Source organism: Cyanistes caeruleus, chromosome 5 (assembly GCF_971803275.1).
Source record: "Cyanistes caeruleus chromosome 5, bCyaCae1.hap1.1, whole genome shotgun sequence".
In the NCBI taxonomy this organism is placed as follows: domain Eukaryota; kingdom Metazoa; phylum Chordata; class Aves; order Passeriformes; family Paridae; genus Cyanistes; species Cyanistes caeruleus.
This window is the reverse complement of record NC_141705.1, coordinates 32,391,217-32,405,634: the sequence shown is the minus strand read 5'-3', so window position 1 is coordinate 32,405,634 and position 14,418 is coordinate 32,391,217. Positions and strand designations below refer to the sequence as shown.

Below are 14,418 nucleotides of genomic sequence, written 5' to 3'. Positions count from 1 at the left end.
GACTCTCAGATATTTTCATGACAGCATGTGATTTACAAGCAGAATAGGAGATGAAAAATCATGCATTTCATAAGGTTAACAAATTACACACAGTAACACTATAAAAAGCAAGAGATCTGGTTCTTATTTGTCCTTCCCCCACCCTCCCTAACTAATCTATTCAGATAAATTGTCATAGCAACTTGATTTACGTACCAAGGATACCAGAAAACACATGTCAATTCCCCTTGGAGAACTTGTGAATAGAGCCCTGCCTGTCCTGGTGCTCTAGACTAAAGCTAAATGCCCTTCCCTGCTGCAGGTTCACTGTGTGCTCCAGAGCAGCTGCTTCTGGCACTGGCACGCTGTGCCGGGTGCTCTTGCTCAGACTGCAGCCGTGAGCCTCCAGTTCATGTCAAAGGCAAAGCTTTGGAAAAAGCCCTGCCTTTTGTACCTTATGACATTTTACTACACCAGAGTTCAAAAAGAAACCAGACTTTCTGAAATGATGGATGCTGTACACAGTGGAGCACACTCTTCTGAAGGGACACTGGGCTTGCTCTGTGTGCACTAAACACAATGGATACTGTCCTATGCTCCTGGTAAAGTGACTGACCCCCCAGCAAAAAACAAACACAGCCACCCTGAAGATCATGTAAACATATCACAAGAGGGAAGATAGAATTCTTTCAGCAGTTTTCAAGAATGCTTGCTTTGTAATAGAGTCCTTTCAATTTCAAATTTGCAAAGTGAAAAGTGCAGTAGGCAATGCAGAATTTAAAACAATAAACACATACCACAGCAGATAAATAGGTATTTATTAAAGTTCATCTCAAAACAAACAAAAATAATAAAGGACATTAAGGCATCTTGTATTCAGTAACAGTTCATACAGTAAAGATGACTTCTCCTCCTTATACAAGAGAGCAGATTAGGAAAAAGAAAGGAGCTCTCACGAAGAAGTTCTCCCAATACATTTGATGGGTTACTGACTTCCACTGTCCCACCACTTAGTCAGCAAATCCCTCCAAAGAATGCCTGTATCTCCAATGAAGCAGCTACAAAATCCCAGCACTCGAGACACGTGCAAGAAAGCACTTTTGCCCCTCCTCAGACATCCCACTGTCTGTAAAGATGCACATTGGAGAAATACCAACAGATGGGATATCGTGAAGAATAAAGAGGATGCACTCCTGCTATAACCACTCATTTTTGAGCAGACTAGAATATTTGGCCTTGCTTTCACTAGTATTTACTATTTCAGCCAGTAACTAGTGAAAACCAGGCCACAAGCTCTAGCCTGTTTTGCAATGCAACAATTTCTGTCTTCTCCTTCTAGTTCATACTAGATAAACAAATGACAAAGGTCTTATTTCCATGGAATAATTTATTTTGATGAATTAAGCTGTCAAGCAACCAATCACTGTTATAGTGCTTTTTTTCTTCAATTGGAATAAGAACATCAGGAAATGTTTACAGTATCATTGGGTTCACTTTAGCAGGATTTTACTACAGACTAAATATAAACTAATAAACACTTCAGCACTATTCACTTCACCACACTGGCTCTCTATACCCTTTGTCACATTCTAACCTTCATTTAAGGCAAGTTTGTTGATTTTTCTGAAGATGACCACATGGTCTCTAGATAAACTTGTGTGACTAGACTTACAAGTTAGGAAATCGAGCTTTATAAAATGTTTACTTCAACAAATATGAAAGTTATTAAGAGAGAGATGGTGACTCAGAATTGCACTGTTTTAAAAGGTGGAGTTTCCTTGTACCAAAGTCCTTTATTCATCATCTTTAGAACCAGTTTTGCTTAACTATAAAAGAGACACAAAAAGAAAGTATTCAAAGTTTAGACTGCCATTCCATTTATTAGGAAACAAGAACATTATTGCCATCTCACACTGAACACGTGTATACTTAAATAACAATACAGACTGATTTTGCTACTGTACCAAGAGACTGAAAATCACCAAAAGTTAATTCTTAAGCTTAAACACTGAGCTTATTTCCTGATCATGAAAGTTGATTTTAAAATAAACAAACAAACAAACAACAACAACAAACCCCAGAAAAACCTCAGGGCATGGTTTCTATTTAATTTGAAGGCTCTATCACAAGCTCTCCAAAAAGAAAAAATAACAATGAAATAATGGAACTTTATCTTCACACATCTCTGAAAGAATTCCCATATAGAAATTTAGACAATATGAAAACAGACATTAACTTAATATTTCTCACCTTTTAAAGCTAGGCTTACAGTTATTAAAAGTAGCATGCCTATCATGAAATCTATCTGAAAACCAAGACATCCACTATAAATAGCCACTTTTAACTCAGAAGGACTCTGCCTGAAACAACCTTCATCATTTACTTCCTCTTATTTAACAACTGGAACTTCTTGTTAACTGGTCTTAGGTTTTACAGTGAAAATTACTTCAATTGTGTAAAATAAAATAGTTTGCTTTCAAAATTGTCAAGCAGTGATTTTCACTGAATCAGAATGATAAGAGGGTGGAAGAAATCAATACTGAGAGAGCAAATAGGAAAGAATTATTCACTGGAGGAGTTGCAGCAGAGAATGAGGCTTGTAGGAGATAGCAAGGTGCTCCCACTTGGGACAGCTCCCTTTTATTTCTTACTTATCCACTGCTCTCCAGAACCTGGCAGCACTACTTACTTTATTTAAAATCTTCTTGTCATATGAAGACAAAATATTTGTAGTGCATTTGGTTAGCAAAGCCCTCTCATCATAAAATTAAAATTTAATTGCTCAATAAATTAAAAAAGGAACAAATGAAGTTCAAAGAGTGAAGTCCTTCAGACTAATATTCAGAAGAACTAGCATTTTAAAGCTTATGAGAAATTTGTAAATTAGAATCCAAAATAAGCAGCAGTTCTTACTCTTTCTTACAAACCTTTCTAACAGTAAAAAAAAAAAGAACTTGAAAATACTTACATGCTGGACACATATAGAAATTAATCAGACATCATAGTCAAATCCAAACATAGGAAGAAAAGTAAGAAAAAAAATTTATCAGATCAGTTTTCTTCAGATATAAGTACAAATATTTTTTAATTTACATACACAGCATATTCACAATACTGTATATAACACACTCACTTTACCTTAATTACATCAACCCAGTTCCATCCTCGTGGAAGCTCCCCTTTGTTATCTGCAGAAAAAGGTTTTAATTTCAACACACAGGCTAAGGGAAATATTTTATCTTTCTTCAAAATCAACCCACAAAATTCTAAATATCCAAAGCCCTCAATTTCTGCACTCTGAAACCATGAGAACAGAAACAGATTTTAATGTCTTAAACACCGTGTTCTTCAACCAACCTCAAAGTGAAAAGAGAAGATGAAATGGCCTTAAACTGTGCCAGGGGAAGTTCAGATTAGATTTCAAAAAACCATTTTTCACTAAAAGAGTAGTTAGGTATAGCAGTCCCCATTAGGGACTCCAGAGGTGTATGGATGTGGCACTTGGGGACAGATTTAGGAGTGATTATGATGGTGATGGATTGACAGTTGGATAGAGGAACTTGAAGGTCTCTTCCAACCTTGGCAATTCTCTGATTATGCAATTCAAAGTAATTCAGTTAAAATAAAAACACCTCAGTCTACCTGAAATTCAGTTTAGAAGGTAGCTCAAATATGAGCTGGGCTGACCAGCAACAATGAATTCTGTCAAAGAACTAAATTTTATGCAGCTTTTCCTTTATACACTTAACATTAAGCTTGCCAATTATTCATTAGGTTAGGTAGATTATATCCAGAAATCGCTATCACAGGATACAATTTATTGCTACAATAGGATAGTATTATCCAGATTATTATTGAAAACTGAAGGTGAACACCAAAATTAACTGAAGTAATCAACACCTTCAATCAAAATCCTATTTCATTGAAAGCACTAAATATCTGCAGAAGCAGTTGTATTTCTAGAATGCAAACTAAATTAGACATTTTACTTTGGGTTCCAAGAGAAATACTTTTGTTTAGAAACTATGTTTTTAATAATGTGAATTATTTATGAGGGTCCACTAAGAAACTGCATTTTTTGCTGAAAGTGAATTTTTAGAGGTCCCAAATTCTCTCCTTCCATAAGCACTTTTTGAAAATTTCATTTTTGTCACAAAATAATAAAATAAAATAAAATAAAGACATAATTGAATCATGACTCTATAGAAAGTTCCTGTGACCAAAACTAACATCTCAGGCAAGAATAATTCATCTAAAACAAATAAAATGGAGACCTTAGACTTAAAGTAGTTCATCTTATAAACAAATTCCTAGTTACTCTTTCTCTAGCAAGGTGTCCCCACTATAAAATTTGGATTTTTATAATGATCAAAGCAAAGATTATTATAGTGAACAAACCTGTTTTATCAGCTAGTTTTCGTTTCTGGGTTTTGGATAACTGCTCCTTTTTCTCTTTTTTCTTACTTGGTGGCACATCAGGAGTTCCAATTGAAATACTATTGCTTACTGAAGTCTGAGAAGAATAAAAGTGGTTGTAAATATTTTGCATATTATTTCCATGGATATCTCTGTGTGATGTGATTGCTGAACCTGACAAACTGAAATATCTTGACTGTCAGAAAGAAGTAATGCTGTAAGCATCCTGCAGCTTTTAATCAGCATATAATCAAGGGCTGTACTTTTAAAAAACATGTGTTAGGGACTGGAATTATTCTCCTCTAGTTGCAAAGGGCACCTTTTTCACTTTTAAGATTTAATCATGGAGTGTGATTTAGTCTGAATGGATTCAGACTTCTCAAACGTAAAAATCCTTCCTCCCTCCTCAAAGCAGATCTGCTGCACCATCATGGCAAACAATGGGCTTACACAGCCCAAAAGCCACAAATTGACCCAGCCTGACTACTTTAAAAGACACTGGAGGTACACTTATGCAGTCCCAGGAAGGCTGCAGTAAATTGCCACCCTTCCAATCTTCAGCAGACACATCTCTGTTTCAGCCTCTTTTAGTTTTGCTTCTGCTCAGTCTCCATTTTAATGTTATCCTGTAGGACATAACAGCAGGCTGAAAACATTTTGCTGTAACAGCAAAATAACTATCAAATTGAACAATTATGACCACAGAGCATTGTGGAACCATACTTTGTGTGCCACTTTCAGCCACTAACATATATAACCAATGGACTAATGTACAACTTAGAGAGAACTCCAAAGCATTCAGGTTATAATAATCAGTATTTTTTTTCCAGTTTGAAAAGCACAAAATTAAAATCAGAATTTATCTACTTACCACAGTGTTAACAGGTTGGTTTTCCATGAACACCTCCTTATTGTCTTTGGCATATTCAAAAAGTGTGTATGTCATTGCAGTTCCAAGATTTGCTTCAACTTCTACCATTAACTTATCCAATATACTTTGCTTAATAGCTGAAGATCTAAAAGAAATCATTAAACTCAACTATAAACTAGACAGAGATAAAAAGCTTTGCAAACAAAGAGCCCCCACCACAAGACCAAGGAGTGAAGCCATCACAAATACTTACATTGTGTTGTTGAAGAAAGCATCCATTGATATGACTGGTGCTGTTTGTGGATATGTTTCTGGCCAAGAAACTTCTATTAGAAAGGCTTTGGGATCTCCACTTTCACCTATCTGAAGAGAAAAAAAACCCAACTTTATAAATCAACAGTTTCCAGTCACTTTCTGAGGATTACAAAGCCAATACAGAAGTCGATTACTTCTTTTAGATCATCAAAATTCCTGGCGACAACTGTTTTGAGAGTTATCAGTTACAAAATAAACCTGTTACCTAGAAAGAGCATTAAATTTTGGACATCAATATTAAGATTTACCCTGCAGTTTTCATTCTTGAAGAAGCAGCAGAAACTGTCAAATCTCTTTTTTATGGTTGGGTTTTTTTAATTCCTTTGTTTTAAAAGCTATTTTGTAGTATCTTCACGCCAAATATTATACTATCACATATGAGAGCAGAAAATATGAAGCTTTTTTTCCTCCACACACATCTAAGCACAGAGCAATAAGAAAACAAGCCACAGGACAGAAATCCTTGAAATAAGGACGATAATAAACTAGTAACCTAAGATAGCAAAAGTAACGGGTAAGAATGTCAATATTTATATCTCATGCCTACAGATATTTTATTTCCCTGTACGAAAGAGTGAGTAGTAAAAGATTTAACAAGTCGGTAGAATGAGTCTGCATTAAAAAAAGTAATAAATTACAGCATTCTATAGACATAAAATCTGAAATAACTGTTTAACTCAAGGATTTGGAAGACTAGCACAGTAAGATTTCTAAAACCACCCAAAATTATCCCTTATTTGCCTCATTATAAAAATCAGCCTTCATCTAATTACATAGAATAAAGTGTGTCTACAAGAAAGGTCCTAATCAAGGTAAGGCTACGGTACTTGAAAATTTAAAAAAAAAAAAAAAAAAAGTAAACAAAAAAATGCTACTTTCTTATTTACAATATCTGTTTCAGCAGACTGGACTAAATGTAAAATGACACACTTTAGGCTTGTAGGCATGTCATACTTCCCCTTTCAGATAAATTAAATTTATTAAGAATGATCCAATCAATGAAGAAAGTCTGCTCTTACATGGCTGGGATTCTAAGTGCTACTAATTAATTGAGCTGTATCTCATTACAATTAGTGACATTATTCTTAAGTTATTTGAGAAGTCACAGAAAGGTGATTTTAGATGGTTTCTCCCTGAGACAGGTATATGGCACTTTCAGAAGTCTCCCTTCTGTCTCATGGGTGCCTAAGATGTTATCAGTAAAGTTTTCTGGACATCAAAAGATCTGCTTCAGTCTGTGCCCAGAACTTCCAGGTTTTTAAATTTGAGAAAGCTGGTGAGAATTTAATGCCAGAATTCAGTTGTGTACCTTGAGCTCAGCTGTATGTCTCTTCTGACCAGACTATCAGTGCACATGCCCAAAGCATTTTGTGGATTTTCTATTTAGCAGGTAAACAAGACATGACAAACAGTCTTTGGACAAGAGACTGGAACCTTGTAGGTAGCAGTTAACAAAAGCTCCAAATTGTACATAGAAGCATCTCTGTAAATCCCTCAATTTCTGACCTATTAGGGTAAATATTACACAGCAGGCTGGCTCCTTCAGAGGGCTTGACAGTTCTGGCTACACAGGGCACACATGTACTAGTGGGATGCCTGGCTCAGGAACAACTGGCTTGTGGTGCCAAGCAATAGGACAAGAGGCAATGGGCAGAAACTGATGGACAGGAAGTTCCACCTGAGTATAAGGAAGGATTTCTTCACTGTGCAGTGACCGAGCACTGGAACAGACTGTCCAGAAAGGTTGTGGAGTCTCCCTCGCTGTAGATTTTCAAGAACCAACTGGACTCAATCCTGTGCCACGTGCTCTAGGATGACCCTGCTTGAGCAGGGAAGGTTGGACCAGATCACCCCCTGTGGTTCCTTCCAGCCTGACCCCTCCTGTGATTCTGTAATAAACCCATGCTGGGAGCAGGCTCATACACATGATACCCTCTGCTATGAAGCATCGTTGTACCGAAGATCCTGAAAAAACCCCTGTGGATCTATCCTTCACTGCACATCGGACACGTCTTTGGCTTAGAAGCCCCTAGTACGGCAACTACAAGGCAGCAAAACAACTTCAAGGTGCAGCTTCGCCTTACCCTGTACTGGAAGGACACCGGGCTGAGCTCCCTGAAGCACAGGTCTCCCTCGTAGATGGATCGCAGCGCTTCCAGCTCCATCTGCCGCCAGGGCCAGAGCAGGGGTTACCGACCGCAGCCCCGGCACGACGCTCGCACCTGCCGCGCTCCCTGCGCGACGCCGTGCCCGGCCCGGCCCCGCCGCCGCCGCCCAGCTCCCTCCGCCCGACCCTCGCCCTCTCCAGAGGCCGCCGCTTCCCTCCTGCCCCCGCCACGGGCGGCCGCCCAGCTCCCCGCACGGCTCTATCCCGCCCTCCCAGCCCTAGTTCCGCTCTCCCTCAGGCTGCGCGGTCCGGCACTCACCTCCTGGTCCTCGTTGGCCGCCATGGCCGGAGCGCCCCGCGCCGCTCCCTCCGGCCCGGCCCGGCCCGGCCCCGCTGCGGCCCGGGCTGGGCGGGCCTGGCTGGCGCGGCCCCGCCGGACTCGCACGGACGCGCCTTCCCCGAGGGCAGCGCGGGGCAGGGCGGGCACCGCCCCCTGCCCTGCTATTGGCCGGCTGCGCGTCCCCCCGCGCTTCCTCCTTCCTCTCACTGGCTCCTTCGCAGTGACGTCCCCGCGCGGGCGCTCCTGACTGGTCCGAGGGGTGCAGCGGAGGCGCCGATTGGCCGCTCCCGCTGCCCTTCTGACGCTGCCCGGCGCTCGCTTCCTGAGGCGGCGGCCCGCCCGCGCCGCCTCCCGTGACCCGCGGCCGCTCCCAGCTGGAGCTTCCCGGCGCTTCCCGCCGCAGTGAGCGGCGTTACGGGGAGCACGGGCCCGGGGCAGCCGGGCGCTCTTGCGGCCGGTCTGGGCCGCCCTCCCGCCGCCGTCCCGTTGCCTTGTAGGCCGCCGTCCCGGGCGCAGGATGACCCCTCCGACTCACTGGGACTTCCCGGTGGAGCTGTGCTGCCGGCCCATGGCGTTCGTCACGCTCACCGGCCTGGACGTGGTGTACAACGCCGTGCACCGCGCCGTGTGGGACGCCTTCTGCGCCAACCGCAGAGCCGACCGCGTCCCCATCTCCTTCAAAGTGCTGCCCGGCGACCACGAGTACCCCAAGTGCAGGACGAAGGTAGAGAGCCGTGCCGGGCCCGGCTGCGCCCCGTCCTGGCGGGGTCCCGGCCCGCTGCCCCAGCAGCACGAGCCGCCGGGAGCCGGGATGCGGGACATGGTGCTCCCGCTGGGGAAGGGCTGTGCTCCAGTCTGCCTGGGGTGCAGCCGGCTGGCACCGCGCTCTGCGGGACCTCGGCTGCCTCTTCTCCCTGTGTTGGAGGGGAAGTGGGGGAGCTTCAAGTCAGGGAAATTGTGAGGTCGAAGGGGAAGCCGAGGTCGTTGTTATGGAGCGCTGTGGTGGATAGGAAATCTAGGGACGCCTTAGCTCATGAGCCAGAAGCAGAGAAAGCCCGTATGGTTTACTTTTTAAAGTACTTGCTACTCTTCTACATAGCATTAAGGTACCGTGTAAAATTTAAGCTTTAATGAAACCCAAAATTTAACTTTGGAGAAACTAGATACTTAATGTCTTTTGAAAAAACCCTAAACTAACCTGTAAAGCTTTTCTTTTATAAAACGTTTCACTTAAACTGAGTGAAACACAGCAGAAGGATTATCTCTGCTATTCTCTCTGCTTTGCAATAGTAAATAAGAAGCAACGTGAATGAGTTTAATTATTGGAAAACTACATTAATCCATGATGCTGGCAAAGAATCTGAACTGATGTGTCTTTGCACTGTTTGAGACCCCTGTTTTCAACTGAGCCTAGTATTTCATGGTAGTGTATGAGACATGTTCCTGAACTTGACGATCTTCTCCAGTCTTCCTGGAATCTGTTGTTTTTTGCTGCTGATATCTCAGACATCAGGCCCTGATGCCTGAGCTGTTGAGGGATATGGCTTAATAGGAAGCAAAGGCTTGAGGGGGACAATGTTAAAGGAAAGATGTCAGTGGGAAGAATGAAGAGGCTATGCCTTTTCTTCCGCTATAAATGTTTGTAAATGGATTTTGTAGCTTGCTTCAATATCCTCAATATTTTCAGAGGACGTCCTATGAGTGGTATATTCCAAAAGGAATCCTGAAGACTGGTTGGATGAACAAACACCTGAACTTGGTTCCAGCACTTGTGGTGGTATTCTATGAACTAGACTGGGATGAGCCACAGTGGAAGGAAAAACAGTTGGAGTGTGCTACTCGAGTTGAAATTGTCAGGTAGATTTTTTTTTTCATTTGTTTCATAATATACTGCAAGCTAATATAAGTGTGAGTTGCAGAATCTGTTTGCATTCTAGAACATATAATTTTTTTTCTTAAACATGAATGAAGGGGAACTTGAAATTTGAATTTTAATATACAACTCACAGTAAAGAACTTTTTTAATGGTTTATTTGTAAAACTTACATAAGTAAAAACAGCCCCTGAAATTTTACTTGCTGAACTCAGCACAATTGTTCTGTCCTAAAAGAGGGAAGACTGTGTTCTCTGAATGATGGAGCATATAATGTTGTTTGGCTTTTTCACCTTTGTAGCATTCTTCCAGTGCTTCCATCTAGACTGAAATCTTATTTTGTTCTGGTTATTCAGAAATAAGGAGTGAAACCTTGACACTGTGCTATGTTGTCTTCATTTTAGGCAAAGTTTGCAGGGAAGAAATACCAAAGTTGCTGTGGTTTTGATTCAGAAAAAAACACCATTGCCTCCAGGTACTTGAAAACTTTATGCACAGTTGTGAAGTTCTCATTTTTCAGAAGGCCCAGTGGACTGAGCTGATTTTGGTTTGTCACATTATCTGTGGTTCTTCATCTGATGTCATCTACATTCATTAAGAGCACTATGACTGCAGGAAGGTGTAAGGATTAAAAGAGCATTCAGAACAGTTGACCTTAAATATTTGATACTTTTATCCCTGACTTCTCCCTCCTAAGTCCAAGTGCATTTTTGATACACAGTATCAGAGATGGTTTATGTGATAATAATCTGACCTGCCTTCTTGTACGCAAGTTGCATTTTAAACGTTGCTTGAGATCAGGATAACCAGTAAAAAGCATTGAGAACTTAGAGGAAGGATATTTGGTACCTACAGGAGTCTTTCTTAAGACTTAAGATTTTAACTTGGTTTTAATTAATAAAATTTTGGAGCCACCTGGAACTGTGAAATGTGATACACTTTACATTCTGTAGAACTACTGCTTGCTTTCTAGTGTCTGGCAAACCATTTTTTGTTTTATGCTCTGCTGCTATATGTGTTTGTCTTTTCTGGACATGTCTTTTTTTTTCAAAAGACATGGGATATTTAATTCTGTGAGAGATGAAAAACTTACATCACACTTGTAATTTTTTTTGCTGAAAACTGATAGAAAGTTTCTGCAATGTGTTCTGCTGGGTGAAGCACATAGTACTCTGAAAGAAGTAAGAAAGAATGGGCTCTTTATTTTATCTTTATTAGATTTTTCAATACTGTTTAGAACTTTTGGTCTACTTAAGGTTCATAACCTGACCTTTATGCTTTTAGAGCTAGTTTGACATTGCAGCACCACGTACCACTTACTTATGGTTTCCTTGACTTTACCAGGGGAAGATGTTATTGCTTCAGAGAGGGCTGCAGCTTTATGTAATGCTTGTGACCTTTCTGGAAAATCACTCTTTGTACTTCCACACACTGATCATCTTGTTGGCTATATTATAAGGTAAGTGGCTGTAAACCCCTGTCTGACCCTGGGTTGGCTTACACAGCACCAGGCCTGCTGGCAGCAGATGGTGTACATTTGTCTCAAAGTGGAAGAAGGATCTGCACACAAGAGTTAGCAGAGCTTACTGAAGAGGCTTTAAACTAGACTTAAAGTGGGAAAGGGATAAAAACAGTTTCACTAAAAATAAGCCTGTGGTCAGCATACCAGTGTTGGACTGTTGGTGTGCTAGTGAGGGCCTTCATTCTGGTAGCTCAGTGGAGATAGTAGGTGGAAATCCATACGGTGCTGTGTCCCATTCTGGGCACCTCTGTGCAAGAAAGACCTTGAGGTGCTAGAGTGTGTCCAGAGAAGGGCCACAGAGCTGGCAAAAGGTCTGGAGCAAAAGCCTTATGGGGAGCAGCTGAGGGAGCTGGAGGTCTCTGGTCTGGAGAAAAGGAGGCTCAGGGAAGATGTTATTGCTCTCTACAGCTCTCTGAAAGGAGGCTGTAGTGGAGTGCAGGTTGGTCTCTTCCCCGGGGCTTCCCTTCAAGCTGTAGGACAAGAAGAAATGGCTTAAGTTGCATCAGGGGAGATTTAGATTGGTGAAGAAATTTTTCCTAATATCCAAAGGGATTATCAAGCATTGGAATAGGCTGCCCTAGGGAAGAGGTTGGGTCACCATTGAAGGTGTATTTAAAAGACACATAGATACTGTGCTTAGGGACAGTAGGATGGGCTTAGTGGTGGATTTGGTAACAGGTTGACAGTTGCATTTGATGATCTTAGAAGTCTTTTCCAATCTAAACAATTCCATGATTCTAATGGAGAATTTGAGAGGTCATAGCTTGAGATGAATGCTATGTGGCACACTCATTGTAGACCAGCGGTGAATGTTTTACCCATTTGCTGGAATTCGTCAGGTTATTCTGATTAATTCCTCACAATTTCATTTCTCTGTGAGGTTGGGTAATGGCAGTCAGGGATGATGCTTTTAAAAAAATATTATTAGATATCCCAAGATGTTCCCCAGGTGGAGGTGAAGTTGGCTTTTTTACTTCTACAGTGGTTTTTGCCCTGCTGCTTCTAAATTATTTTCCATACAAATATGATTTTAGGTTTAACTCTTAGCAGGCTTTTGGTTTCTCCCCTCTTCCACTTCTTGGCCATATAGTTCTCTCTTTTTATTTATGCTAAATGGCATCTATCTGGTTGCAAATATGATGTCTGTCCAATCCATGCTGCTCACAAGCTGACACTAGAATTGATCAAAATCGAGTAACTATTACTTCTAGCTTTTCATATTTTTTTTGGTGAAAAATTGAGATTATAATAACACAACTGGTGTTTCAGTCTTTATTTCCTGCCTGTGTCAGTGCTGTTGCATGTATTCCTCTCTTGAATTCTGATCTTGTTCTAGTTGATTTTGCTTCTTGGTCATACAACAAATGTTCTTTAGATCATTCACAGTCTCATATTGCCTTTGGTGTTCTTGTCTTCTTTGTCCTCTCCCCCTGTGAGTTGCCTTGGCTTATTTCTCTTGCAGACAAGTTCCAATGTTATCTCTGCAACTGAGGTAGCTGTTGATATTTGGACAGGCTGATGAAACCTAGTCTATACCCATGTAATTTTATTTACTGCTATTTTTTCCTTCACAGTCCTTCCCCTACAGTCCAGCAAATAAGATGCCGTTCAGACATAGTCTGTGAGCCTCAGCAGGATTTTTTTTTTTTTGACTTGGGGGCATCTCTCAACTTTCTATTACCTTGCAAAATCAGAATAGCTTATTCTGAGACTATCTTAAATATTAAAGTTTTTTGTATGAGAAGTTAGCATATAAAGCTCTCAAACGTACTTGTTCTACTTATTACTATCCCTTTTGTGAAAGGTTTTTGTCTGCAGACTGTTACCCTGTGTGGTAGTTTAAAGAGGAGTTTAGTAATACCACAAGGTTCTTTGCCAACACTAAAGTAAACTTGATTAAAAGTAACTTATTTTTAAGAACTTCAGAATATCATTGCATGTGGGAGAAACTTTGTGAAACTTATGAGCAACTTTGTTGCAGGTTGGAAAACGCTTTCTATGAGCACGCGCAGACTTACTATTATACAGAAATAAGAAGAGTTAAATCTCATAAGGAGTTCTTGAACAAAACCACTCATCAGGTAACATTACCCTATTTTTGAAATACTGGGCAAGTTATAGCGCATATTAAAACATGAAAATAAGGGTTTTTTGCTTAAATGTTTTTATTTCCCCCTTCCAATTTGAGATGCCCTCTAAGTATAGGACATAAATCTATATCTATTTTCTGCAATTTAAACTTTAATTTTGATTGCTTTTGTTCTTACATTTGTCTTTCCCACATCATCCTTAAAAGAGCTGTAGGGCAAAGTTGAGTTCTCTGACTAAAAAAAGAAAAACTTCTCATTTATCTACATGATTTAACCTATTTGAGTGTAGTATCTTGAGTTGTGGGATGTGCTTCCTGTAGATATTTGGTACTCAGAGTTACACTTAGTTTCAGTTTTTAACTTTTGCTTTTCAAATCTACTCAGACACATTCTGTTCTGTTGCGATTGCCAGCTTCCCTCTCATGGAAGCTGGAATCCAAGCGGTGAGCTCCAAACCACAATCAGCTCTGTTGGCACAGAGATTTTGGGGTGTTTCAAAGCCTCTCCCTTTTGCCAGGATAACAGGCTTTGAATAGATTAAATCTATCGAAAGATCACAGCTTATGGTGCCAGAACTATTAGGAAACAGGTGCACAGTCAGTTTTTCAAGTCAAGTGCTGTATTATGTAAACCTCTGAAGTTACCACCTGTATTTCTTTGTAGGTAACAAGGTATGTTTGGATGTTTGTGAATGGTGTTCACTGGTTGTGTTTTGCAGCTTTTGTTTGTTAGACACCAGTTCAAAATAGCTTTCTTCAGTGAGCTGAAACAGGATACGCAGAATGCTCTCAAGTAAGACTCATGTTATCTTCCCCCACCCTCTCTCCCCCAAATTACTGCTGTGCTATGCTATAAGCTGTGACAAATATTTTCCTGAATGCAAAATTATTTAAACATGTATGTAA

General features: G+C 40.7%; 2 protein-coding genes across 3 annotated transcripts in view; one reads left to right on the top strand and one right to left on the bottom strand.

The window, feature by feature from the left end:
• Positions 1–780: 780 nt before the first annotated feature.
• Positions 781–8,155, bottom strand: RWDD4 (RWD domain containing 4). 2 transcript variants are annotated; one of them, XM_086889878.1, is made up of 7 exons: positions 8,008–8,155; positions 7,666–7,746; positions 5,520–5,629; positions 5,267–5,411; positions 4,378–4,492; positions 3,118–3,167; positions 781–2,950 (listed from the first exon to the last, which is right to left on the bottom strand). In XM_086889878.1, exons 1-7 carry the CDS (start codon positions 8,029–8,031, stop codon positions 2,792–2,794), a joined length of 684 nt encoding a protein of 227 aa, XP_086746004.1. In that variant the 5' UTR covers positions 8,032–8,155; the 3' UTR covers positions 781–2,791. The 2 variants fall into 2 exon arrangements, with proteins under 2 accessions (XP_086746004.1, XP_086746003.1); XM_086889877.1 differs by having other exon boundaries at positions 781–1,805; positions 8,008–8,152.
• The window catches only part of TRAPPC11 (trafficking protein particle complex subunit 11), a 23,277-nt gene continuing 16,942 nt past the window's right edge, over positions 8,084–14,418 (top strand). Inside the window, exons 1-6 of the mRNA XM_086889875.1 lie at positions 8,084–8,752; positions 9,716–9,885; positions 10,306–10,376; positions 11,246–11,360; positions 13,405–13,504; positions 14,232–14,305. Coding sequence (XP_086746001.1) covers positions 8,546–8,752; positions 9,716–9,885; positions 10,306–10,376; positions 11,246–11,360; positions 13,405–13,504; positions 14,232–14,305 — 737 coding nt within the window. The 5' untranslated portion in view covers positions 8,084–8,545. The remainder of the gene's footprint in view (positions 8,753–9,715; positions 9,886–10,305; positions 10,377–11,245; positions 11,361–13,404; positions 13,505–14,231; positions 14,306–14,418) is intronic.

Coding starts and splice junctions, on each gene's coding strand:
- RWDD4 (XM_086889878.1), bottom strand. CDS start 8,031: ATGGCGGCCAACGAGGACCAGGAG. Junction 5,412..5,519: donor GCTTTCTTCAACAACACAAT/GTAAGTATTTGT, acceptor GATTTCTTTTAG/ATCTTCAGCTATTAAGCAAA. Junction 4,493..5,266: donor ACCAACCTGTTAACACTGTG/GTAAGTAGATAA, acceptor TATTCTTCTCAG/ACTTCAGTAAGCAATAGTAT.